Raw genomic sequence first — 27,127 nt, forward strand, 5'->3', positions numbered from 1 at the left:
AATGAGTCAGCTCTTTGCATCAGGTGGACAAAGTATTGGAGCTTCAGCTTTAGTATCAGTCCTTCCAATGAACATTCAGGGTTGATTTCCTTTAGGATTGATGGGTTTGATCACCTTGCAGTCCAAGGGACTCTCAAGAGTCTTTTCCAGCACCACAGTTCGAAGGCATCGGTTCTTCAGTGCTCAGCCTTTTTTATTGTCCAGCTCTCACATCTATATATGACTACTGAAAAAACCATAGTTTTGACTACATGGACCTTTCTAGGCAAAGTAATGTCTCTGCTTTTTAATACACTGTCCAAGTTTGTCACTGTTTTTCTTCCAAGGATCAAGCATCTTTTAATTTCAAAAGCATCTTTTAATTTCACCATCTGCAGTGATTTTGGAGCCCAAGAAAATAAAGTCTTTCACTGTTTCCATTGTTTTCCTATCTAATTGCCATGAAGTGATGGGACCAGATGCCATGATCTTACTTTTTTGAATGTTGAGTTTTAAGCCCGCTTTTTCACTCTCCTCTTTCATCTTCAAAAAGAGGGTCTTTAATTCCTCTTCCCTTTCTGCCATAAGGGAGGTGCCATCTGCATATCCAAGGTCATTGATGTTTCTCCCAGCAATCTTGATTCCAGCTTAAGCCTCATCCAGCCCAGTATTTCATATGATGTACTCTGTATATAAGTTAAATAAGCAAGGTGACAATATACAGCCTTGATGTACTCCTTTCCCAATTTGGAACCAGTCCATTGTTACATGTCCATTCTAAATGTTGCTTCTTGACCTGCATATAGATTTCTCAGGAGGCAGTTAAGGCAGTCTGGTATTTCTATCTTTTTAAGAATTTTTTAGTTTGTGATCTACATAGTCAAAGGCTTTAGTGTAGTCAGTGAAGTAGAAGTAGATATTTTTCTGAAATTCTCTAGCTTTTTCTATGATCCAACAGATGTTGGCAATTTGATCTCTGGTTTCTCTGCCTTTTCTAAATCCAGCTTGTACATCTGGAAGTTCTCAGTTCACATACTGTTGAAGCCTAGCTTGAAGGATTTTGAAAATTACCTCGCTAGCATGTGAGATGAGTGCAATTGTGCAGTAGTTTGAACATTCTTTGGCATTGCCCTTCTTTTGAATTGGAATGAAATCTCACCTTTTCCAGTCCTGTGGCCTCTGCTGAGTTCCAAATTTGCTGGCATATTGAATGCAGCATTTTAACAGCATCATCTTTTAGGATTTGAAATAGCTCTGCTGGAATTCCATTTGCTCATAGTGATGCTTCCTAAGGCCCACTTGACTTCACATTCCAGGACGTCTGGCTCTAGGTGAGTGATCACAGCATTGTGGTTATCTGGGTCATTAAGACACTAAAATTTTTTGTAAAATTTTTGTATGTATTCTTGCCACCTCTTCTTAATATCTTCTGCTTCTGTTAGGTCCATACCATTTCTGTTAGGTCCATACCCCTGATGTAAGCATTTTACATAATCATTGCACAGTACTGAAAAGTCAACATTGGTATATTACTGTATTATTAACTAAACTCCAAACTTGATTCCACATCACTGGTTTTTTATTACTCTCCTTTTTTCTGTTCTAGGATTCCATTGAGGATCCCACAATACATTTAATCATCATATCTCCTTAGTCTCCTCAGGTATGTGATACTTCCTTTGTTTTTTATGACCTTGACAGTTTTGAGGAGTATTTGTCAGATATTTTGTAGAATGACCCTCAATTTGGATTTGTCTGATGGTTTTCTCATGATTAGATTGATGTAATGGGTTTTGGGAAGAAGATCCCACAGGTCAAATGCCCTATTTATTGCATCATATCAGAGAGTACATGACATCAAAGATAATCTTAACCTTGATCAATTGGTTTGGATGGTGTCTGCCAGGTTTTTCCACTAGAAAGTTACTCTTTCCACCCTCTATTCTTATCATATTCCTTTAAATGAAAATCAACAAGTATTGGGAATTCCCTGGTGGTCCACTAGTTAGCACTTGGTGCTGTCACTGCTGGGGCTGGGTTTGATCTCTGATCGGGGAACTAAGATCCTGCCAGCTCAGTGGTGTGGCTGAGGGTGCGGGAGGGGAGGAGAAAAAAAAAAGAAAAAGGAATCCCCAAATAAAGTATTTGAATGTTATATGCCTTGGCCAGCAAGGACCAGTCAGTCCTAAAGGAAATCAACCCTGAATATTCATTGGCAGGACTGATGCTGAATGAAGCTCCAATACTCTGGCCACCAGATGCGAAGAGCTGAAGAGCCGACTCATTGGAAAAGACCCTGATGCTGGGAAAGATTGAAGGCAGGAGGAGAAGGGGACGACAGAGGATGAGATGGTTGGATGGCATCACCAACTCACTGGACATGAGTTTGAGCAAACTCTGGGAGATGGTGAAGGACAGGGAAGCCTGGTGTGCTGCAGTCAATGGGGTCAACAAAGAGTCAGACATGACTGAGTGACTGAACAATGCAGGGACACTAGACACTGAAGGAGGCAAGTGGAATTCTTGAACATAGGAGGCATTCGACATTTGTTATGAAGTTTGTGGTTCAATGGGAGTCTATAATGTTTGTTGTCTCAGCCTCAGCGATGGTGGTGGTGATGGCAGTGGGAAGGCAAAGGAACAACTGAGGCTCAAGACAGGCAGGAGATACACATGGTAGTTGCATTTGTATTAGTCAATCTACTTTGCCTTCAAAACCCACTTATTCATTCATTCATTCAGCAAATATTAAAGTGCCCACTGTGTGCCAGGTACTATTTTAGGTACTAGGGATACAGCAGTGAATAAAACACGTACCATTCCCTCCTCTTGCCAAGTTATAGATTAGTGTGGAGAGAAACACAGGAGTGAAACATATGGCATGGTAGATTGTGATGAGTGTTAGGAGAAAAGTAACCTAGGGAAGGGGTCCAGGCATCATGCACACCTGCATGATTGCATCCGTGGGTTGGGTGGGCTTGGGGTTGATTTTTAATAGTGAGCTAAAGGAATACCTCAACAAGTTGACTTTTTTAAAAATTATTTATTTATTTGGCTGCACCTGGTCTCAGTTGCAGCACACAGGATCTTTGATCCTTGCTGCGGCATGTGGGTTCCTTTAGCTGTGACATGCAGGATCTTTAGCTGAGGCATGCAGAATCTTTTTTTTTTTTTTTTCACTTGCGACATGAGGGATCTTTAAGTTGTGGCTTGAGGAAGCCCTAGTTGCAGCATGTGGGATCCAATTCTCTGACCGAGAATCCAATCTGGGCCCCCTCCCTGCCACGTCCCCCACACTGGGAGCACAGAGTCCCAGCCACTGGACCACCAGGGAAGTCTCCAAGAAGGTGATTTTTAAGTCAAGGTCTGCAAGAAATGAGGGAGTGAGCCATGTGGATATCTGGATAAAAGCAATCCACGGAGAGAAAAGGGCAAATGGAAAGGCCCTGAGGTGGGATGTCTGATATATTCAAGGAACAGTAAGAAGGAGGCTGGTGTGAATGAAGAATGAGAGTTCTTAAAGCCAGGAGGTGTGGAGGGCAGAATGTGTAGAGTTTTGCAGTTCAAGGAAAGGACATTAGTTTTTATTCTGTGCAAGTTAGTAGGCCATCAGGAGAGTTTTAACCAAAGGAGTGACTTGATCTAACCCTGGTAATTGGGGAGAATATACTGTTGTTAGAAATGGCAAGAATGGAAGCAGAAGTTTAAGAGAGAAATATAGTATGAATATAATACTGGGATAGTATCTGTGAAGCATTCAGAAGGGATCAGATTCTGGGTTAAGGATTTGCGATGGGTAGCAAGGTAAAAAGAGAAGAAAGAAAACCTCTATGAATCAATGTAGTAGTAAAATGTTAATTTTCTTCATTTAAAAAATACTTTATAACAAAAAAGATAAATAACCCAATTAAAAAATGGGCAAAGGACTTGAATAGACACTTCTCCAAAGAAGATATACAAATGGCCAACAAGTATATGAAAACATGAACATCCCTACTCACTAGGGAAATGCAAATCACCCTAGTGAGATATCACCTCATACGCATGAGAACATGGCTTCTAACAAAAATGCAGAAAATAACAAGTGTTGGTGAAGATGTGAAGAAATTAGAACCCTTGAGCTACTGGTGGGAATGTAAAATAATGCAGCCATTGTGGAATATGGCAGATGCACAAAAAATTAAAAATAGAATTATCATGTGATCCAGCAATTCTACTTGTGGGTATATATCCAAAAGAATTGGAAGTACAAATTGAGTTGGTTTTCCCCGTAGTACTATGAATAAAAAAGCCATTTAAACAAATTATGAGTTCATAGAAAATCTCTGGTTTTGTGGTCTATTTTTTCAAATAATAGGAAATGAACTTTCAATAAAAAGTGTATGGGGACCTTGAACAAACGATTTATTTTTCACAGACTGATGTGCAGGTGGAAAGGGGCAATTCTTTGACTATCTGGAGGATCTGACTAAATGAATTTCTACCTAAGCTATTAATTTACAATAAATGAAAAGAGATAATTTATCTCCTACAATGGACTTTCAAATTAAATATAAAAGGAATGTAGGTAGAGAAAATATGCATAAAAATTGGTATTATATCAAAACTGACAAATATTTAAATGATTTTTTTGGTTGCATTCATCAACTGACTGTTAGAGAGGGAAATAACACTGCTTGCCCGAATTTATACAAAATTCAGTCCCCCAATGTAAAGCGATATGTAGGTTTTTCTTAGAAATAAAGGACGAAACAATTTGCAAACGAACTTACATATAGGCGTCATAGATCAACAAAATTGTGCATTTAAAAATCTGAGGTTAACAAGGCATTTAAAAATAATCAAGGGTTATTGCTACTGCCTGTGATATCACCGATTGTGTAAACATTGCTGTCTAGGTGAAAATTTATGGACTGTCTAGGATATTTGCAACGGTTTAATAGGAAAAGATGATGCCACAACTCCAAATGTCCCTAGGCAGTTTTACCTCATCACTGAATTTCTTTCCTGTTGCTTTTCAATAGGGGGCTGTTTGGTATTTTAGGGCAACCGTGGGGTAAAGAACCTCACTGAAAAATCCACAGTCACATTACTCATTTGGGAGACAGATGATCTCTAGATCTGTATCTTGGAAGAAGGAAAAAAGGCAACCTTGTTCTTGATCATTTGATGCACAAACTCCGCGAATATTTAAGTACACGGGCTGATAAAGCAGGAATTAACGAGAGCTGCAGTTCTATTTTTCTAGGCTTCTGTACAGGCAAATAGTACGCATTTGAAGTCATCAATCGACTTTTGGCTGATCCCTGCCCTAGTTCACTTTCCTCCTTCTTCTGTTAGATGCTTTTACCTCGACGACTTTAATCAGGACCGGGAAAGGAAAGGGTCGTCTCCGTGGATGGTCACTTCGCGACCTCTCGGGTCTAGCGAAAGAGTATTCCACTTGATCCCTCACTCCAGCCCCAGCACCAAGCACTTGCTCCTCTGGTCCCATCCCGCGACGCGCGGGGGCGGGGCCGGCCGGGAGCTGCCCTCTTCCAACATGGCGCCGCGGGAGGCGGGTCCGCTCCCCGGCTCCCGGGGTTCCGGCGCCGCGCGTTTTGGTTCCGGAGTAACAGTGCCCTCGCCGCTGCCTTCCCCCTCCTGCCTCCGTCTTACCCCTCCTGTCTCCGCCGCTGCCGCTGCCGCCGCCAAGACGCTGGCCTCGGATGGCCGCGGCTGAGTCTCACGCCCCGCGCACTTTGGCTGAGGTGGGGCAGAGGACTCGTCCCCGGCCTTCCCGGGGACGGTCCGCTCGCCTTTATTTTGGTCCGGCGGCCCTGGGACTCCTTCCTAACAGCCCCGAACTGAGTCCCCTCAAGTCGGGGACCCTCCGCTCCTCTTAAGGAGGAGTGGACACCTGCCGCTGTTATCTCCCTAAAACGAGGTCCTCTCTTTGCCGTTCCCTCACATCCACACAGACGGCAGAGAGCTGCACGATCCCGTTTGCCATCTTCTCCAACTCCAGAACCTTCTGACCTCCGCTAGTTCCTCCTGGCTTCTGCCTCTTACCCCGTCCACGCTCATCAGGAGACGTCTCTCAACCCCCTACAGCCTGGGCCTGGCTCCGAGCCGAGCCTGCGGGCTGCTTCCGGACCACCTCCTCTCTTCACTCCTCCTCCCCCTCAGTGCTCTGACCCTTGGTCCTCTTGGCACCTCTTGGCGCCCCCCACCTCGTCTAACCAGGGGGAAGGGGGCCCCCTACCAGGATGTGAACCCCTTTAACCTGTAATGCTGTGGCTGGTCCTTGGCCCCTTCCATGCCATGGAGAACCAAGTGCTGGTGATTCGCATCAAGATTCCCAATAGTGGAGCGGTGGACTGGACAGTGCACTCTGGGCCGCAGCTACTCTTCAGGGATGTGCTGGTGAGTGCTAATCTCAGTGTCTCAGTCCTAGAGAGTGGGGGGAGGCATTTGTGGGGTAGTCAGCACTGTGATAACCGAATCTTACCCTGGTGGCCTGAGCTAGTGCCCATTGCTGGCCTCCATGTGGGGGCAGTTTTATTGCTTCCACAAGCATTGATTAATTGCATGGACTGAAATCTGACAAGTGTTGAGGTCCCTGGGGAAGTAGAGATGAATCAGATTGGACCCCTGCCCTCAAGGAACTCAGCCTGGACCGGGATAAAATTTTTTACACAGAAGCAACCAACTGAGATACACAAAGCTGAATCTAGAAGAGAGTTTTGTGGAATGTCCCTGGCCGGATTCCAGGCCTTTCTACTGAGTTCTCTAAACTTGGTAACTAGTGGAAAAAAGAAAGAAGACAAGTCTAACCAATCACGTTTTAGCAAACCTAAAGTGTCCTAAGTTTTAAGACAGTGTTTTATGTGAAGAAACAAAGAGAAGTAAAATGAAGAAAAAATGCAGCCCATTAAACTATGACATGCCACACATTGTACAAAACCCAATTTCAGAGATGTTAAAATAGAGGTGTTATTTCAGGAATGTTAAAATGTACTTTTAAGACTCAGTGAAGCCTTACTTTTATAATAAATATTCAAAATGTATTTCAAATAAAATGGAATGTTAGACTTGGCACTCAGCTTTCTTTATAGTCCAGCTCTAACATTTATACATGTCTACTGGAAAAACCACAGCTTTGTCTAGATGGACCTTTGTAGGCAAAGTAATGTCTCTGCTTTTTAATATTCTGTATAGGTTGGTCAAAGCTTTTCTTCCAAGGAGCAAGCGTCTTTTAATTTCATGGCTGCGGTCACCATCTGCAGTGATTTTGGAGCCCGAAAGAATAAAGTCTGTCACTGTTTCCATTGTTTTCTCATCTGATTGCCACGAAGTGATGGGACTGGATGCCATGATCTTTGTTTTTTGAATGTTGAGTTTTAAGCCAGCTTTTTCACTCTCCTCTTTCACTTTCATCAAGAGGCTCTTTGGTTCTTCTTTGGTTTCTGCCATAAGGGTGGTGTCATCTGTGTATTTCTCCTGGCAATCTTGATTCTAGCTTGTGCTTCATCCAGCCCAGCATTTTGTATGATGTACTTTGCATATAAGTTAAATAAGCGGGTGACAATATACAGCCTTGATGTACTCCTTTCCCAATTTGGAACCAGTCTGTTATTCCATGTCCAGTTCTGACTGTTGCTTCTTGATCTCTTCCTTCATGGTAAGGCCCAGGCTCCTTGGCATGGTCCTCTGGACCCATCTTGATTGGCTCATGCCTGCTTGGCACCAGCTTCATCTCTCACTATACCCACATGAGCATCCTGTCCTCCAGATACATAGAATTAACCTTGAGTTCTCCAAGGTGCGCAGGCCATGTCCACTTGGCCTCTTTCTTTAGCTAGTCCACTCCTACCTGTCCTTCAGAGTCAAGCTTCACTTTTCCTCTGCGTTGGTCTTGGTCACATGCCCCTCCTCTGTGTGCCACAACTTTCTGGCAAAGTACATGGGATTTGTGCTAATTTTGTTGGTCCCCTCCACTAGATGATAAAATTTTAGAGGAGACAGACATCTCTGTTTCTGGTGCTACCTAGGACCCTGAAAGATATGCTTATGAGGGAGCTTCAAAGAGGATGCACACCATTATGGTTTTGTGGACAGCACAGTAGGTTTTGAATCAAGAACTTTGGATTTAACTATAACTAGGCAAGTCACTGTTCTCCGAGCCTAAATTTTCTTGCTTGTAAATTAGGAGTAATGATACCTGCCTCAAAGACTTGTAAAGATTAACTGAGATTGTCTTTGATGAGAAAGACATGAGATTTCTTTGACTTTACTCATCTGAGACAACAGAAGGTATTCTTTTAAGTAGAATGGTTGTTGTTGTTTAGTCACTCAGTGGTGTCCAACCCTTTGCGAACCCATGAACTGTAGCCCACCAGGCTCCTCTGTCCATGGGATTTCCCAGGCAAGAATACTGGAGTGGGTTGCCATTTCCTTCTCCAGGGGATCTTCCCAGCTCAGGGATTTAACCCACATTTTCTCCTGCATTGGCAGGCATATTCTTTACCACTGAGCCACCAGTAGAATGAGCCCAAGTAGAATGGTACAGTGTTGCAAACAGATTCCTGAGCCAGGCTGACTGGGTTTAAATTGCAAGCCTTACCGTACTCACTTGAGAAATTGTTTTCTGTATTTCAGTTTCTTCACTGGTAAAAAGAAAACAATAGGGTTGGGGGATAAAAGTAGTGCCAACCTCATAGAGTTCTGAGTTCTAGGGCAGTTGATACCTGTAAAGTACTTGCAACAACCTAGAGCTTACTAAGTTCTAAGTGTTTTTGGTATAGCAACAGAAGAGAAAGGGCCTGGGCATCTCTTAGTTATACATTGGCTCAAGGATGACTGGCCTAAAAGTAAACCTTGCACGACAGTTCCATGATTGAGAGCTCAGAGTGCAAGGTGCCTTTACATGTGCTTACTCAGGTAAGCTCAGGTGGAGCATATTATGTTGGGAAGGCCTGATGCAGGGCTTGTGACAGTGGGTGCTGTGCTGTATATCAAGTTATTTGAACTGCGAGCTCAAATCTTGCAGGACCCCTGAGCTCTCTTTTCCAGGTTTACCTTCAGCAAGAAACCAGCAGTCACATCAGCGTTTTTGGCTGGGAACCTTAAAATTTTAAGCCAAATTAAATCTGCACTGTTCCCCTTCAGTCTGATGTAATTGTCCTCACGTCATTTTTCAAATGAGGACTCGTGAAACCCAGATGAGGAAAATGATAAAGCCACACGGCTAGTTTGTGGCAGAACCAGACACGGAAGCCAGAAGCAATTTGTAGTCACTGAGTCAACTGGAGCTGAGGGTGTTTTGGACTCGGAGTCAGTAGTTGAGGGCACCACTCATAGCTCTCCCAAATGGCTGGGACTCCCTGGGGAAGTCACTGGGCCTCCATGGTGGCTGTGTCCTTTGTCTGAAATAGTTAGGGACTGGCTGGTCCTCTCGGGCAGAGGCATTTGGGTTATCTGTTTTTCAGCTTTCCGTGTTTCACCTCTTTTTTGGCGACACAATCCCCAGTTTGGGGAAAATTGTGCAGGAGGTCTGGATTGGTGAGTAGTAGGAGAGAACATTCCCCCTTTCCTCTGAATCCTCTCTCCCAAGTTCCAGCCCACATTTCCTCTTATCTGTGAAGTGTCTGTCTTAACTGAGCCTGTGATTTTTCCTGCCTTCTGACTTAACAACTACTATTTGCTAGTTTATGTCTTTTATTTGGCCCTTTTATCATGCTATGCATGCTTGGTTGCTCAGTCATGTCTGACTCTTTGAGACCCCTTGGACTGTAGCCTGCTAAGCTCCTCTGTCCATGGGATTTCCCAGGCAAGAATGAAAGTGGGTTGCTGTTTCCTTCTCCAGGGGATCTTTTCTGACTCTGGGGTTGAACCTGCGTCTCCTGCATTGCAGGCAGATTCTTTATCAGCTGAGCCATCGGGGAACTGTAAGTGCTCTGAATTGTTAGTCTTTCAGGTTTGTCTCTATTTTTGTGACAGATTATAATCTTCCTGATGTCAAGGAGTAAGTCTTATTCTTCTGTTACCTACAGTTTTGTTATCTTTGTGCTCCTGGCATGTTGTGGATGCTCTCTTAATATTTTTGGTTTGCCATTGGCTTGACTGAAAGGAAGGAGAAGAAAAAGATCAAGAAATGATCACCATCCAGTTGTGTAAACCCAAAGCTTCTTTAGGTTGGGTAAAATGTTGAGAATAAGACAGGGTCATGTTGAAATTAATCACTTAAAATACAACTGGAAAATATGCATAAAGTTGGATGTGCCTGGTTAGAAAAGACCAGGAGATAGTGTTTTATTTTCCAACTTTTTACCGCTTTGTCATCACGATAGCTCCACTTTATTTGCTTTAACAGAACAAGGTGGCTGGTTATGTTCATGTGATTCTCATGATTCTCTCACGATTCTTGCTTTTTCTTTCTCTGTTTCTCCATGTTAGATGTAAAGTTTGTGTGGCTCCTTGTTTATTTGATGGGCAAAGGAGGTCATTGATGCCCAGCAATGTGTTCAAATAGTTGTTGGAAATTTGTCATTTGATGGGGATCTACTATTCATAAGTAGGAAGGATCCTAAGTTAGTTTGCTAATTCTGTAGGGTTCATACCTCGAGATTGATTGTCTGAAAGTAAGCAGTCACAACCTAGACTTGGAGAGTTGGGAAGATGGAGGGTGTTCGCCCTTCTCTCCCCCTTTTTAAACCAATACGGGCTAGTCCTAGGTAAATGCGTAGAAAGATTAAGTGAACCAGAGATTATCCTCCATTGATTGTCCGGTGCTGAAATTTAGGGTTTTGTTATGAGCTAAGATTTGTAATGTTCCAGTCATCAGTGACTGTTTTATTTATTTAACAGACACTAACACTGCACTTACCATGTGCTAGGCACTGTTGTAAGCACTTTATAAATATTAACTTTTTAGTCCTATGAGGTAGGTACAGTTATGATCTCATCTTACACAGAAGGAAATGGAGGCCTAGAGAGATCCAGTCACTCAGTGCCTAAACAGCAGAGCCACGGTCCAAGCCTAGCAGTTTGGCTTTCCTCCACACACTCTCAGGCTTTGCACTGGTTGCCTGTGTATTCCATATGAACTCAGCAGTTTTCATTTACCTGTCAGTAGATACTTTCTACCTACAAATATCTAGAAAGAATTTTTTTTTCAATACTAAAATCTTTTACAGATACTTCCTCAAAAAGTTGTTTCATTTGCTAAGACTAAAGAAAAAAAAATCTCTTTTGGCTCTAATGAGTGAGGACTGCCTAAGATAGTTCCTTTTGATCAGTTTTATATGCACAGATTTACTTAACACACACACACACACACACACACACAGAGTAGAGACAAGGCTATTATGCAAATTGCCACTGCAGCAAAAGCTTCTAAAGGACTGCTTTTAGAAGGAAGTTGCAGCCACCACACTGCTAAGTGCTCTGCTTGGAAGGGTTGTGGGTGCCCTGCTGAGAAATACTGCTAGCAGCTTTGTCACCTAGGCCTGGTGCCAGTTGTGGCACAGCTCAGGAGGGACTTTGTGGCAGAGCTCCCTGAGAGCAATGAAGTGTGTAGACCATTTGGGTTGGACTGGACATCATGGAGGGTCACTTTTCCCAGAGCTGTTTCTCGAAGGTGTTCTGTACCCCTTTAAATAAACTGTCTCTGTAGACTATTTTTCAAGTGTTTTCAACTTTACAAGTTCATTTAAACATTGATACCAAGTTATATGCACTTCTTTTGTAGGCTAGATTAACTCTATTTTGATGTCATTAAATATGTTTCTCAGTTGCAGAGTAGAGGTTGATAATTCTTTGTATTAAATGCAGTATTATAGATTTACATCATCATCATGGAAACTTGTTTTTCAAACTCTTCCCATTATGAGTGCAAGGCATGGTATTGTTAGTTACATATCAAGAACTACATTTGTTGAAGATCTATGGTGTATTAGGTTAGTTCATGTTTATTACAGTATTTAATACTTTTTACATTACCTCCATAAGCACTGGGCTTCCCAAGCGGTTCAGTGGTAAAGAATCTTCCTGTTAGTATGGGAGGTGCAGGAGACATTGGCTTGATCCGTGGGTCAGAAAGATCCCCTGGAGGAAGAAATGGCAACCCGCTCCAGTATTCTTGCCTAGTAAATCCCATGAACAGAAGAGCCTGATGGGCTGTAGTTCATGGGGTTGCAAAGAGTAGGACACGACTTAGTGACTGAGCATAAACACAAGTACCATAAGCATTATAGACCCATATTGGAGGATAATCAAACTCAGGCTCGGAGAGGATGAGTAATTTGTTCCCAGTCACACAGCTTGTTTAGTGCAGAGCTGAGATTCAGATCCAGGCCAGTTGGGCTCCTGAAACCTCTTTTTCTACTAACAGTACATTCCTTCTATAGCTTCCCATAGAAGAAACCTGTTTTTTTTTTTTTTTTGGTAAATGCGCAGCAATGTACTTGTCTATGCTATTGAATCCAGGGTAAAAACTTACATTATTAATACAGAGTGGAAAGGACTTTTTAATGATCCCCTCCCCTAGAAAAGATTTAAACTCTAGAATAGAGATTTAAACTCTGGACCTAGATTGCTGGGCTAAGTGTGATTATGTGCTAATGTTTTTATAGTTTATGCCAACATTTCAAAAATCTTTTCCAGGTTCTCATATTTCCTCTAGGATTTGCCACATGTTAGCAGTAAAGAAGATGGCTAATTGTGTTTCTTTATTTTTTCTTTGTTTAGGATGTGATAGGCCAGGTTCTGCCTGAAGCAACAACCACAGCATTTGAATGTAAGTCTGGGTTATATACTTTGACTGTTTCTTTCTGCAGTAATTTTTCAAAGGGTTTATGGGTTGCGTTACTTTAGAAACTGACAAAAACGGATTATTTATGATCATCATATGGTACATTTAAATATTTATAAATTAATGCAAGTTTAATGATGATACTGAACCGAGTAATATTTTCTTATTTAATCATATCTTGGGTGTGCATATTCTATAATATAGCTTTAATTACCAACATGACCTTTATTTGCTCTTGCTCCTAATAATATTGTAGGACAAAATGAAACGTGTAAACTACCTGTAGGCCAATGATTATTGATGAAAATATTTTAATCCTTTGCTACCTTAAAACAGCAACAGAGGAGAGCAATTAAGTGAATGTTACGTGGAATAATTCTGCTTTAGTGGGTCTTGGCAAGGCTTTTGGATGGGGACAGCAGCCCTTCAGGTCTTGAGTCATTCCCCCCCGTCCCCCTCGCCAAACCAATTGGCTTGGGGCCTGAGGTGGGAGCAGGATGTACTAGAAAACTGGTTTTGACATAAGCCAGGGGTATGTGAAAGGCTGAGTAGGATGAGAGTTTAGTCAGTAGCACAGGGCCTCTGGTGTTGGGAAGGATAAAGAAAGGTTTGGAACTGTGGCCTCATCTTTTATTGAAGATGTGGTCTGCTTTTCCTTGTGGAAAAATGTACCATTTTTCCACATGATTGTATCTTTTTTGTTCTTGTTTTTTAAGCAGATGGTTAATGACAGAGAGTACAAGGTCCTCTCTTTTATTTATGTTCTCTTGGAGACAATTTGACAATACCAAAATATAGAATGTTCAAAACCTTTGACAGGACAGATCCACTTTTAGGAAACTGTCCAACAGAAATACCTACACATGTGTTGAATGTCCTTCAAACAAAGTATTCATTGTGGAATTTATTTGTTTTTTTTAATTTTGGCTGCTCTGTAAGGCTTGTGGGATCTCAGTTCCCTGACCGGGGATTGAACCTGGGCCACAGCAGTGAAAGCATCAGACCCTAACCACTAGGCCACAGGGAATTCCCTGGAATTATTTTTAAAAACAAAAAATTTAGAGGTAAGCTAAATGCCTAGAATAATTAATTAATTAATTAATTAACCATGGTCTGAAGCATTAAGCGGTGGCTAAAAAGAATGAGAATTTTAAACATTGTCATGGAAATATTTTTGGGATATACTGTTAATAAACAAAATATGTATGGTATGATCCCATTTTGATTAAATATAGTATGATCCCATATTTATTCCCTACTTCCACTTCCCAACTTCGTGTACACATTGAGACAAAGATCTGAAGAGGTGCCCTCTACAGCGCTTTCCAGTGGTTTCTCCTGAAAAGCAGGCTTGGGGCTGTAGTGGGGGAAGAACTGACTAAATGAACACACTTCCTGCTTTAGCTTTCTCTCTATTGCTATTTCAGTATTCTCTATTGAATATTTTTCAACAATCACTTCATGGTTTTAAAAGCTACTTGAGTAGAACTCTTAAAATAATTAATAAAGAAGAGTATTGTATTAACCACACTGAACTCCATATACTACTGAAAAATAGTATGTATATCTGAAATACATGTTAGTGTTGCAAGCTCTTCAGACACCTGTGGTAACTCCTTGGGGGTGCCAAGGATTTCATGGATGATCTGGTAGTTTACATTTGGGGTACTTAACTGTTGCCAGATGCTGTGTTAAGAGTGTTCCATGGGTTATCTCATTTAATTTAACCTTCACAAGATACCCATGAAGTACTTGGAAGGACTGTTATTTGCTCTGTGCTACTCTCTAAGTAGCTTGTTTAAGTCTCACAGCTAGTAAGTGATAAAGTGGAATTTCTCATGTGTATATTCTCAGCCACTGTCGAGATTTGTTCTAAGAGTTGTCATAATTCTTGATGTTGTGCATTCTGATTGTTTTTAGGTGAGGCAAAAAAGAATCTTACCTTGCTTTTTCTACTTCTTCCTTTCTGTATCCCTCCAAGTGGCTTGATGTACCTGTGCCTTTCTGGCTTTCAGAGTCAGAGTTCATAGTAGTAATGCTGATTATTTTAGCTATCATTTATTGATGCAGGTCAGGAAGCAACAGTTAGAACTGGACATGGAACAACAGACTGGTTCCAAATAGGAAAAGGAGTATGTCAAGGCTGTATATTATCACCCTGCTTATTTAACTTATATGCAGAGTATATCATGAGAAACGCTGGGCTGGATGAAGCACAGGCTGGAATCAAGATTGCCGGGAGAACTATCAATAACCTCAGATATACAGATGACACTACCCTTATGGCAGAAAGTGAAAAAGAACTAAAGAGCCTCTTGATGAAAGTGAAAGAGGAGAATGAAAAAGTTGGCTTAAAGCTCAACATTCAGAAAACTAAGATCATGGCATCTGGTCCCATCACTTCATGGCAAACAGATGGGGGAACAGTGAAAACAGTGGCAGACTTTATTTTGGGGGGCTCCAGAATCACTGCAGATGGTGATTGCAGCCATGAAATTAAAAGACACTTACTCCTTGGAAGGAAAGTTATGACCAACCTAGACAGCGTATTAAAAAGCTGAGATATTACTTTGTCAACAAAGGTCCGTCTAGTCAAGGCTATGGTTTTTCCAGTAGTCATGTATGGATGTGAGAGTTGGACCATAAAGAAGGCTGAGCGCTGAAGAATTGATGCTTTCAAACTATGGTGTTGGAGAAGACTCTTGAGAGTCCCTTGGGCTGCAAGGAGATCCAACCAGTCCATCCTAAAGGAGATCAGTCCTGAGTGTTCATTGGAAGGCCTGATGTTGAAGCTGAAACTTCAATACTTTGGCCACCTGATGTGAAGAATGGACTCATTGGGAAAGACCCTGATGCTGGGAAAGATTGAAGGTGGGAGGAAAAGGGGATGACAGAGGATGAGATAGTTAGATGGCATCACCAACTCAATGGACATGCATTTGAGTAAACTCTGGGAGTTGGTGATGGACAGGGAGGCCTGAAGTGCTGCAGTCCATGGGGTCGCAAAGAATCAGACATGACTGAATGACTGAATTGAACTGAACTAATTGATGGGCAGCTGTGTGCCAGACAGTGTTCTAGATGATGTACCCGGATTGTTGCTAATCTTTGCAATAATTGTGTAAGGTAGGAAAATTACACCTTGTGAGGAAACTGAAACTCAGAGACATAAAGAGATTGTTGAAAGTGATCAGCTAGGAAGTGGTAGAGTCCATATACAAATACGGTTCTGTTTGAGCATGAAACTTGCAGCCTTTGTAACCAAGTATGTTGAAAGCCCGTGAAGGGTGTTAGGTGTGGTTTATGGGTGTGATGGAACAACTCTTGAATAAGTAAAACTTTGATCAAAGAAATATTTATGGTAATATATTAAACACTGAAAAGTATACTTAACACTAACAGAAGAAATGTTTAAACTTCTAGGTTTAACTTCTTAGAGATCTTTACTTTTTTACCCCCATAACAAAGGCAGTGGCTCTATACCCATCAGCTTCTAGACCAGTTTTAGGTGGCAAGAATAAGAACAAAAATACACAGAGACAAAGTAATGATAGATCTTCGTTGTATTGTGTTCAGATTGTTGTGGACTTTCCATTATAGACTTAAAATCCTACGCAGGCTTCTTTCATGAGTGTTCTAGGGTGACCTTATTTTCTGTACCAAAGATCCGTACTAATGAATGAAATCTATGTGCAAAAAACATTGATAGTTGGAAAGATGTGGTTTATATGCTAATTTGCTGAAATGTTTGTGCTCTTTCTGTAGTTTATGGTATGATGGAACAAATCTTGAATAAATAAAACTTTAAGATATTTATGGTAATATATTTAAGGCTGCTAAGTGTGATGGTTTAGTTACTAATTCGTGTCCAACTCTTTGGGACCTCATGGGCTGTAACGTGTCAGGCTCCTTTGTCCATGGGATTTCCCAGGCAAGAATACTGGAATAGGTTGCCAGTTCCTTCTCCAGGGGATCTTCCTGACACAGGGATCAAACCTAGGTCTCCTACATTGCAGGCGGTCTCCTGCATTGCAGGTGGATTCTTTACCAACTGAGCCACCAGGAAGCCCTGCAAAGTATACCCAACACTAACCTATACAAAAGAGGTGGTATTATATTTAGTGATATAATTAAGTGACGAGAGAAAGGACAGTGTCAAATTTACCTCTTCTGCATAAATGTAGAGAAAAAGAGTAAGTGGAGAAGAGGGGAAGGGTTAAGGTTCTCTTACTGGAAGGTCAGTTCTGAGAAATGCCATCTTGTTGGGGAAACCCCCGGCCCCTACAGGTGTGGTTCATCTCTCTGGGCACTTCACTGGAGCAGGTGACCTACTGGGCCTGCCCTCCAGTTGGCTATGTGCCTGTTTCCCATCCGCCCTAGATTTTGATGGCTTGGTGACAGGGGCCACGTTTTATTTCACTCTTGTTCTCTTCTTAGTACAGTGGGCCCTGTATATCCACAGGTTCCACATCTGCCAACTGTATGACATCATTTTATGTGAGAGATTTGATAGTCCACGGATTTTGGTATCCTGTTTGTGGTAGAGCGGGAGGGATGTGGTTCTGGAACTAATACCCTGTGCATACTGAGGAACAGGTATACTTTGTGCCTTGTAGAAACACCCTTGTTGAATAAGGTGGAATGTTATATATGTCCATGTTCAAAAGAGAATTGTAAAATGCATGTAACCTAAAGTTAAGTAAAAAATTTGCTTTGTTTTTTTTTGGATTATTTGTGCAGTTACTCAGCCATGGGATATAACTGGTTGGTGGTGGACAATTCAGGATCCAAAATCAAATTCCCACACTTGTCCTGAAAGGGCAGAGGGTCTGTAAGTGGCTATATTCTTTCTGATTGCTATTCCTGGGGATAGCATTTCTAAGGGGATTTAGGGGTGAATGAGGGGAAGGAGTCCCCATTCATGCCAGACTTACCTTTTGGATTAATGACCTCAAACCTCTTTTTCTTTTTACCACTTTTAGGTGAAAGTACTACTTTTCAATATACAGTGTCTAGTTTTTTGTTTTTTGAAGTTAAGAAGATGATCTTAAAAAAAGTTCAGTCAGTATCAAAGGGAAAAGTCCCCATCCCCAATTCCCTAGTTAACAGTTTCTTCTGTATCTTTCCAGATATTTCCTCATATATAATATATACAGTATTGCAGCTAGTTGCCCCTGCCATTACTTAATAGTATATATTGGGTCTCTTTCTAATGTAAGTGTATACAAATCAACTTCATTCTTTTGGATACTCTCTATGGCTGTAATTTAATTTATTTAACCTGTTGGTGGACCAGTTTTAAGTTTAAGATGTTATCAGGTTTTTTTAATAGCATTAGAAAAAAAATGCTGCAGTCAACAACAGCATTGTCTCTTACGACTTTCCACAGTGTAGAAATGGATTTGGAACTCCTGAAACAAAGAGTACCGTATTTTATGTTTTAATAGCTATTTCCATGTTGTTCTTTAGAAGGTAGAGCCAATTTGCACTCCCACCAGCAGTGCTCAAGAATGCCCATTTCTCTCTACCCTCACTAAATCTGGGTCCAATAAACTTTTTAGTTGATGTCAATTTGATATGTGAAAAAGATTATTATAATTTTATTTTGTATTTCTTCAGTTATAAATGAGCTTGAGGATCTTTTCACTTATATTTTGGTCATTTGTATTTAATTTCTGTGAACTATTTATCACCTTTGCCCATTGTTCTATTTAGATTATTTGTGTCTTTCTTTTCTTTTCTTTTATTATTATTATTATTATTTTATTTGTTTTGCCATACATTGACATGAATCTACCATGGGTGTACATGTTTTCCCCTTCCAGAACCCCCCTTCCACCTCTCTCCCTATCCCCTCCCTCCAGGTTGACTTAAGAGCTTTCTAATATTAAGAAAGTTGGTCCTTTGCCTTAGATGTTATATTTTTGTTTAGTTTATCGATTTCCTTTCAGCTTGTTTTGGTCTTTTTTTCTCTCTCTCTCTTTTTTTTTTCCCCATGGAGAAGTTTAAAATTTTTGCATGGTCTGGTTTGTCATATTTTGTGACTTCTGAATTTATGTCATGCTTCAAAAGGCCTTCCACATTCCAAGATGTTGGAGAAACATTAATTCAAATTCTTTTTTCTTTCTACTTTAATGAGGTTAAATACACACTTTTAGGTATGTATGTAAATATGTATGTTTATATGTGTATTCGTGTGGATTTTTTTAGTAAAACAACATATATTTTATTACAAAGGCAGAGGAGTTTTAAAAAAATTTTTGTATCATCTTCAGTTTATTTTGGTGCAAGGAGGAGTCAAGTGGCAATCCAACTTTATGTTTCAAGAAGACAGACAGTTGATTCCATGCTGGTTATTGAATAATTTGTCTTTCCCCAGATATGAGAACACTTCTGAGATGAAGCTAAATTCCATAACCATAAAACATCTTGTATGTTTGCGTGTGTGAGCCCTATGTGTGCTATAGGAGCTTGACATTCATATAGGTCCAAAGATCCCTGCTGATTTTCACAGTTTCATTAACAGATTAATGAGTACACCAACACGTGAGGTGAGAAAAGTCAACTGTGCCTGCTAGTGAGTTTCCTGTGCATATCAGTTACATGTGTTCCTCTCCCTGGATTTTCTCTAGACAAGTTACTAGTATAAAATTACAATTGGGCTGGTGTTGCTGGACAGTAAAAATCTTACTGTTGACTTGATAGATGTATTTTAAGTCTATGTAGACAAATGCTGACTTATACCTATAAATACCATAAGGTCCCACTTTTCTGGGATACTCTGACATCATATATTCTGATCTATAGCCCTCATATGGATATCTTCACACTGGTCAAGCCATGTGCCTGAGTTGTGGTTGGGAAAATACGACTTTAGGATAAATCTTTATTTTGTTTTTCTTTAACTGTGACCGTTTTATACTCACTCTTCATTGAATAGAATCCTTTTCAGTTGTTTTATGAATTTCTGGGGAAAATGAAGCATTATTTTCTTATACTGTACCGTATCTAAAAGCTAACTGTTTGCTTACAAGTAAAACTGGGTAGGTTAATGAAAAATTGTAATTCACATTAGACATACACTGAGTCTAAAAATTAACATGTAAGCTATATACAATGGAATATTTGTTGTCTTTGTTGAGTCACTCAGTTGTGTCCCACTCTTTGCGACCCCCTGGACTGCAGCCCGCCAGACTCTGTCCTGCATTTCCCAGGCAAGAAGACTGAAGGGGCTTGCCATTGCCTTTGCGGGGGGATTCTTCCTGACCTGGAGATCAAACTCACGTCTCTTGCATTGGCAGGCAGATTCTTTACCACTGAGCCACCAGAGAAACCCACAGTGGAATATTACTTAGCCATAAAAAGGAGCAAAAATGCCATTTGCAGCAACATGGATGGATGTAGAGATTGTCATACTAAGTGAAGTAAGTCAGATACAGAAAGACAAATATATAATATCACTTATGTGTGGAATCTAAAAAAGGGAGATACAAATGAGCTTATTTACAAAACAGAAGTTGAGTCACAGATGTAGAAAACAAATTTATGGTCATCAGAGGCAAAGGCGGGTGGTGGGAGGGATAAACTGGAAGATTGAGATTGACATATACACACTACTATATATAAAACAGGTAACTAATAAGAACCTACTGTATAGCACAGAGAACTCTACTCAATACTCTGTAGTGGCCTATATGGGAAAAGAATCTAAAAAAAGAGTAGATACGTATATATGTATAACTGATCACTTTGTTGTATACCTGTAACTATCACAACATTGTGAATCAGCTATACTCCAGTTAAAAAAAGAAAAACACAGGGGACAAGACCATCCTGGATGTGGCCTGGAGATACCTTTTAATGACCCATCAAAATATCTAATAAATTTTTTAAATGGTCCCCATTGCTGGTGGAAAAAAAATTAACATGTAAAAGCTAATTGTGTATTCTTAGAATTTGAGACATTATAAAGGGAGCTTTAATTTATTGAAATTTTATTTTGAAATATCACTGATGCAAAAAGTCCAAAACATTTTTAGTCTTATGAGAATAGTTGTTAATGGTAGTAGTAGGTATTGGTAGTCCTATTAGTTATTAGTAGTAGTAGTAGTAGTAAGTATTGGTAGTCTGGCTGTTTACATGAGAATTTAGAAGTTTAAGTCCTTTACCCAAGCACCACCAGGCTAGTTCCTTAAGGGCAGTAGATAGTGATGCTCGTTTTTGAGGGGGGTTTTTGGCTGCACCCCACGGCTTGCCAGGGCCTTAGTTCCCCATCTAGGAATTGAACTCGTGTCCCCTGCAGTGGAAGCACAGAGTATTAATCATTGGACCACCAGGGAAGTCCCAGTACTGCTCACTTTTGAATCACTAGAAACCCAGCATAGCACCTGGCACATAGTAAACTCTCAATTTGTGCTTCTGGAATGTATGAATGGTTGAAGGAATGAAATAGTAAGGACACGCCTTCTGTCTCTCATCCATCAGCAAATGCTGTTGGGTCTACCTTTAAAATATATCCAGCATGTAATGACTGCTCAAAATCTCAACTTGGTTCAGGCCACCATCACCTCTTACCTGGACTAGGACCGTGGTCCCCTGACTTGTCTCCTGTTTCTGCTTTGCCTCCACATAGCCTCTTCCTCAGACTGCAGCCAAAGTGATCCTTTTAGAAGTTAAGTGAGATCACTGCACTCAAGACCCTCCAGGGTTTCTGTCTCACTCAGGAGTGAAAGCCAAGTCCTGCAAGGCCCTGCCCTTTCTCATCTGCCCCCAGCTCTGCTCCATCATGACTCCTGTGAACTTGTCTCTCTCTCCTTCATCTTATTCTCAGTCTGTTCCCGCTACTCTGGCTTTCTTTCAGTCTCTCAGGCATGTCAGGTATTCTTCTGCCTCGCTGCCTGAAACATTCTTTCCGCAGATACCTGTGTGGTTCATCCCCTCACCCCTTTCAAGTCTTTCTCAAGTAGGGTATAACCTCCGAGAGGGCAGGTGTTTTCCTTTTTCCACTGTTGTTATCCCCGGTGTCCAGAACATTACCTGTGACATAGTGGGCACTTACATATTTTTTTGGAAAGAAAGAGGAAGCAAAGAAGAAGGATTCAGGAGATGGGAGGCATGGAGCTAAATTAAAACTCATGGATATGAAGATTTAGCCTTAGAAACTATGGCCTCCAGCCCTGACCAGATCTTAGACCCTGAGAAGGGTTCTAAACTTGACAGGTATTCTGATAATTTCCTGTTGATGTCTTTTTTAACCTCTACAACTCTGTTTTCGTTTCTTTCCTCTTGCCTTAGAAAAATGCCTTTACTGTAGTTCTAATTGACCCTTCTTACCTGGCACTGAAGTAATATGATGCATGACAAATAAACTACAGTATTGTCTTAACTTTCTGTGGCTCTTGGCAGAAGCTGAATTATTTCTCTCGAAAGCTGACTTGAGCCCTGCCACTGCAGTGGGTGTAGTGTGCCTGAGAGCTCCCCAGAATCTGCTGTCTGTCTGCTGTTTACTCAGTAGGAACTCTGCTTGCCATTCTGACCGCTCCTCACCTGAGGCTGCCTCTCCTCTATTGGGCCTTTATGTTCCTCCTCTTGGTTTCTCTTTTGGATTGCATGTTGCTTCGAAGAAAATCGCTACCAACATATGGCCTGTTATGATTCTCTTTTCCCAAACTCTGCCATTTTGTATATTTGTGACACACTGCAGATTTTGTGAAGATTGCTTCATAATATTTGTTTACCATCTGCTGCACTCTATTTGGTATCTTGCTAGGATTTTTTTCCTCCATTTTAAGTGACATTAACAGAATCCAGCCAGTACATCGACTTTCTGGTTCTACTTTTGCTTCCCTAATGTGCTGGAAAATCATATTACTATGCTCCAGGCAACTAGAGAAGGCTGGAATTCTCATTGTGAACCAGTGTATCAGAGTGCTTCCCTTCCCTCTCTTCTTGGTCATATCTAGTAATGCTTTTTCGGTCAGATGGCAAAGAACCTCCATGTGTAAGACAAAAAGAGTTCCAATTATTTTTTTCTACTTCTCTTTACTTAGTGCATTGGCTTCCTAGTGTTCTTCAATATATTTATACCTTTGAAACTCTTTCTGCCATTGTAGTAGTTTTTTATGATTGATGGTTCCAGCTAGTGTACTTTTTATAGCTAATCCAGTTTGATAGGCCCAGCCAGAGTCTTTGATAGATGGGCTGACTATGTATATCCTACTTTTTATTCAGAAAAGTATTTTAAGTTATTGTCATACTAAATTGCTTGGTATGTAGTTCTACTTTCTTACCCTTTATTAACTTCTCGTTTCTCTCAATTCATTGTCCACTTAAAACTTTTTTCCAGCTTTATTGAGATATAATTGACACATAACATGAAAGTTTAGGGTATATAACATGTTGATTTGATTGTTATATAGTGCAAAATGATTACCACTGTAGTGTTAGCTAACATGTTCATCCTGATACATAATTAGCATTTCTTTTTTGTAGTGAGAACATTTAAGATCTGTTAGCAGTGTTCAAGTATGTAATACAGTGTTATTAGCAATAATCACCATACTGTACATTGGATCCTTACACTTTGTTAATCTTATAACCGTAAGTATATACCCTTTGACAAGTATCTCCCTGTTTTCCCACTCTACAACCCCTGGTAACCCTGAATTTCAGTTTAGATTCCACATATGAGTGATATCATACAGTATTTGTCTTTCTCTAACTTATTTCATTTAGCATAATGTCATCAGGCTTCATCCATGTTGTCAGAAATGAAAGGACACCCATCTTTTTCATGGCTAAGTAATATTCATGTGTTTGTATTTGTGTGTGTATGTGTGTGTGTGTACGTATGTATGTATGTGTACACATCTTCTTTATCCATCCATCCATCCATTGATGGATACTTGAGTTGTTTACATATCTTGGCTATTGTGAGTAATAATACAATGAGTTCAGTTCAGTTCAGTCGCTCAGTCGTGTCCAACTCTTTGCGACCCCATGGACTGCAGCATGCCAGGCTTCCCAGTCCATCACCAACTCCCAGAGTTCACCCAAACTCATGTCTGTTGAGTCAGTGATGTCATCCAACCATCTCATCCTCTGTCGTCCCCTTCTCCTCCCGTCTTCAATCTTTCCCAGCATCAGGGTCTTTTCAAATGAGTCAGCTCTTCGCATCAGGTGGCCAAAGTGTTGGAGTTTCAGCTTCAACATCAGGCCTTCCAATGAACACCCAGGACTTATCTCCTTTAGAATGGACTGGTTGGATCTCCTTGGAGTCCAAGGGACTCTCAAGAGTCTTCTCCAACACCACAGTTCAAAAGCATCAAGTCTTCAGTGTTTAGCTTTATAGTCCAACTCTCACATCCATACATGACTACTGGAAAAACCATAGCCTTGACTAGACGGACCTTTGTTGACAAAGTAATGTCTCTGCTTTTTAATATGCTGTCTAGGTTGGTCATAACTTTCCTTCCAAGGAGTAAGTGTCTTTTATTTCATGGCTGAATACACCATCTGCAGTGATTTTGGAGCCCCGACAAACAAAGTCAGCCACTGTTGCCACTGTTTCCCCATCTATTTGCCATGAAGTGATGGGACCAGATGCCATGATCTTAGTTTTCTGAATGTTGAGCTTTAAGCCAACTTTTTCACTCTCCTCTTTCACTTTCATCAAGAGGCCCTTTAGTTCTTCACTTTCTGCCATAAGGGTGGTATCATCTGCATATCTGAGGTTATTGATATTTCTCCCATCAATCTTGATTCCAGCTTGTGCTTCATCCAGCCCAGGGTTTCTCATGATGTACTCTGCATATAAGGTAAATAAGCAGGATGACAATACACAGCCTGACGTACTCCTTTTCCTGTTTGGAACCATGTCCAATTGTTCCATGTTCTGTTGTTCCATGTCCAGTTCTAACTGTTGCTTCCTGACCTGCATACAGGTTTCTCAAGAGACAGGTCAGGTGGTCTAGTATTACCATCTCTTTCAGAATTTTCCACAGTTTATTGTGATCCACACAGTCAAAGGCTTTGGCATAGTCAATAAGGCAGAAATAGATGTTTTTCTGGAACTCTCTTGCTTTTTCAATGATCCAGCGGATGTTAGCAATTTGATCTTTGGTTCCTCTGCCTTTTCTAAAACCCAAGAAAAAGAAATGCAAAAAGGCAAAATGGCTGTCTGAGGAGGCCTTACAAATACCTATGAAAAGAAGAGAAATGAAAAACAAAGGAGAAAAGGAAAGATATACCCATTTGAATGCAGAGTTCCAAGGAATAGCAAGGAGAGATAAGAAAGCCTTCCTCAGCGATCAATGCAAAGAAATAGAGGAAAACAATAGAATGTGAAAGACTAGAGATCTCTTCGAGAAAATTAGAAATACCAAAGGAACATTTCATGCAAAGATGGGCTCAATAAAGGACAGAAATGGTAGGGACCTAACAGAAGCAGAAGATAATAAGAAGAGGTGGCAAGAATACACAGGAGAACTATACAAAAAAGATCTTCATGACCCACATAATCATGATGGTGTGATCACTCACCTAGAGCCAGACATCCTGGAATGTGAAGTCAAGTGGACCTTAGGAAGCATCACTACGAACAAAGCTAGTGGAGGTGATGGAATTCCAGTGAGCTATTTCAAATCCTAAAAGATGATGCTGTGAAAGTGCTGCACTCAATATGTCAGCAAATTTGGAAAACTCAGCAGTGGCCACAAGACTGGGAAAAGTCAGTTTTCATTCTAATCCCAAAGAACGGCAGTGCCAAAGAATGCTCAAATACAATGAGTACTGGAGTATGGATATTTCCGTAAGCTTCTGATTTCAGTTCCTTTGGATATAGACCCAGCAGTACAATTTCTGGATCATATATTAGTTGTAATTTTAATTTTTTGAGGAACCACATACTATTTTCCACAGTGGTTGTATCAGTTTACATTCCTACCTACAGTACACGAGGGTTCTCTTTCCTTTGCATTCTCACCAACACTTGTTCTCTCTTGTCTTTTTAATGATAGCTGTGTAACAAGTGTGAGGGGATACCTCATCTCAGTTTTGATTTGCATATCTCTGATGATTAGAGATGTGGAGCACCTTTCTGTGTACCCGTTGGCCATTTGTATGTCTTTCTCAGAATTCCTTGTCTTTAGAGAGAAGTGTATTCTCGTTTTAAATTTCAAGACCAGTGATTTGCTGTTGGGTTGCCATCATGGCTTGGATTTTGCCTTTGGGCCAGAATCATTTGTCTTCTCTTAGTGTAATTACTTTTTCAACTCAGTCTCCTTTCTGACAAGAACAAGGAGTCTTCAGTAAAACTACTAATTGCAATTATTAAAGAATGAAGCAGACGGTCCTTCAAAGAGCAATCTGTAAGGGAAAGTAGTACCTACATAAAATGGAGCCTCTCATTAGTCCATGAGAACTACTAATCACTGTGTCATATAAACCTGATTTTATTCTCAGGCTTTGTTAGAATGCCTCTTTCAAGTTACCTTGTCTCCTTATGAGACAGCAATTTAGGTTTGCATCAAAGCTGCTCTGGCGTTTTGTCCTAAGTTTTTTCTGTCCACTTAAAGTGGAGTGCACTTTAGTGTTTCATAGCTGCTTTCTACAGAACTGCTAAGTAAAGAGATTATTCTGGTAACTGACTTTCCTCACAGTTACCAGATTATTTATGATAACTGAAATAATCCTTCAGTGATTTCATAGAATTTTAGAATTATAGAATCTTTGGTTTTAAGTAGCCTTAAAGGTTCAAGCCCAGGCTTTGAGAGCTTAGAGAATTATTTTTGTTGTTATTGTTACTGATTTAGAGAGACTGTGATTTAAACATTTTTTTTTTCTGAAATCTGTGCCTTCTCTTTACAAATTATAAAAGGATTCTTCATCTGTTTTATTAAGCTCCAAGTACTTCTTCATACCATGTGGACAGTACCTTATTGAGGTCTAGTGTGTATTGAGATTTGAAGATAATCTGTCCCTTTGTAGCCACCATCTCTACAGCTAGCTCTGGTGTAGAGATGAGGTTTACATAAAGCTACTTTGTTCAGACTGAAAATTTTACCAAGTTCAGGACTTTATCAAGAACTAATCATTTTAGTCCATATCCAAACTGAGAATTTAACTTGCTTTTAAAACACAAAATGTAAAGTGCTTTCATATGTGGTGATATGGAACATTATATTCCTTTGTACACTATGTGTTTTTTTCTCCTTTGTTTCCTGCATTTATGTGACAGCTTTTTGACTTAACCTTGAAAATATTAGTTTCTGGAACGTATGTAGAAACTCTCTCTGTTTCCAAAATTAGAACAGCATTTTTCTCCCAGTTTGACTCTAGCCTATAGCTTAAAGAAAG

At 40.5% G+C, this 27,127-nt stretch overlaps 1 protein-coding gene across 12 annotated transcripts in view; it reads left to right on the forward strand.

Moving 5' to 3' along the window:
- Positions 1-5,587: 5,587 nt before the first annotated feature.
- The window catches only part of MAP2K5 (mitogen-activated protein kinase kinase 5), a 262,303-nt gene continuing 240,763 nt past the window's right edge, over positions 5,588-27,127 (forward strand). For all 12 annotated transcript variants that reach the window (XR_014060033.1, XR_014060035.1, XR_014060034.1 and 9 more), the window contains exons 1-2: positions 5,588-6,384; positions 12,709-12,757. Coding sequence is in view for 9 of the 12 variants with exons in the window: in XM_081511849.1 (XP_081367975.1) it covers positions 6,250-6,384; positions 12,709-12,757 (184 nt within the window). In the remaining 3 variants the exon portion in view is untranslated. The remainder of the gene's footprint in view (positions 6,385-12,708; positions 12,758-27,127) is intronic.

Source organism: Giraffa tippelskirchi, chromosome 7, assembly GCF_054371585.1.
Source record: "Giraffa tippelskirchi isolate mGirTip1 chromosome 7, T2T-mGirTip1v1.2.pri, whole genome shotgun sequence".
Classification (NCBI taxonomy): Eukaryota; Metazoa; Chordata; class Mammalia; order Artiodactyla; family Giraffidae; genus Giraffa; species Giraffa tippelskirchi.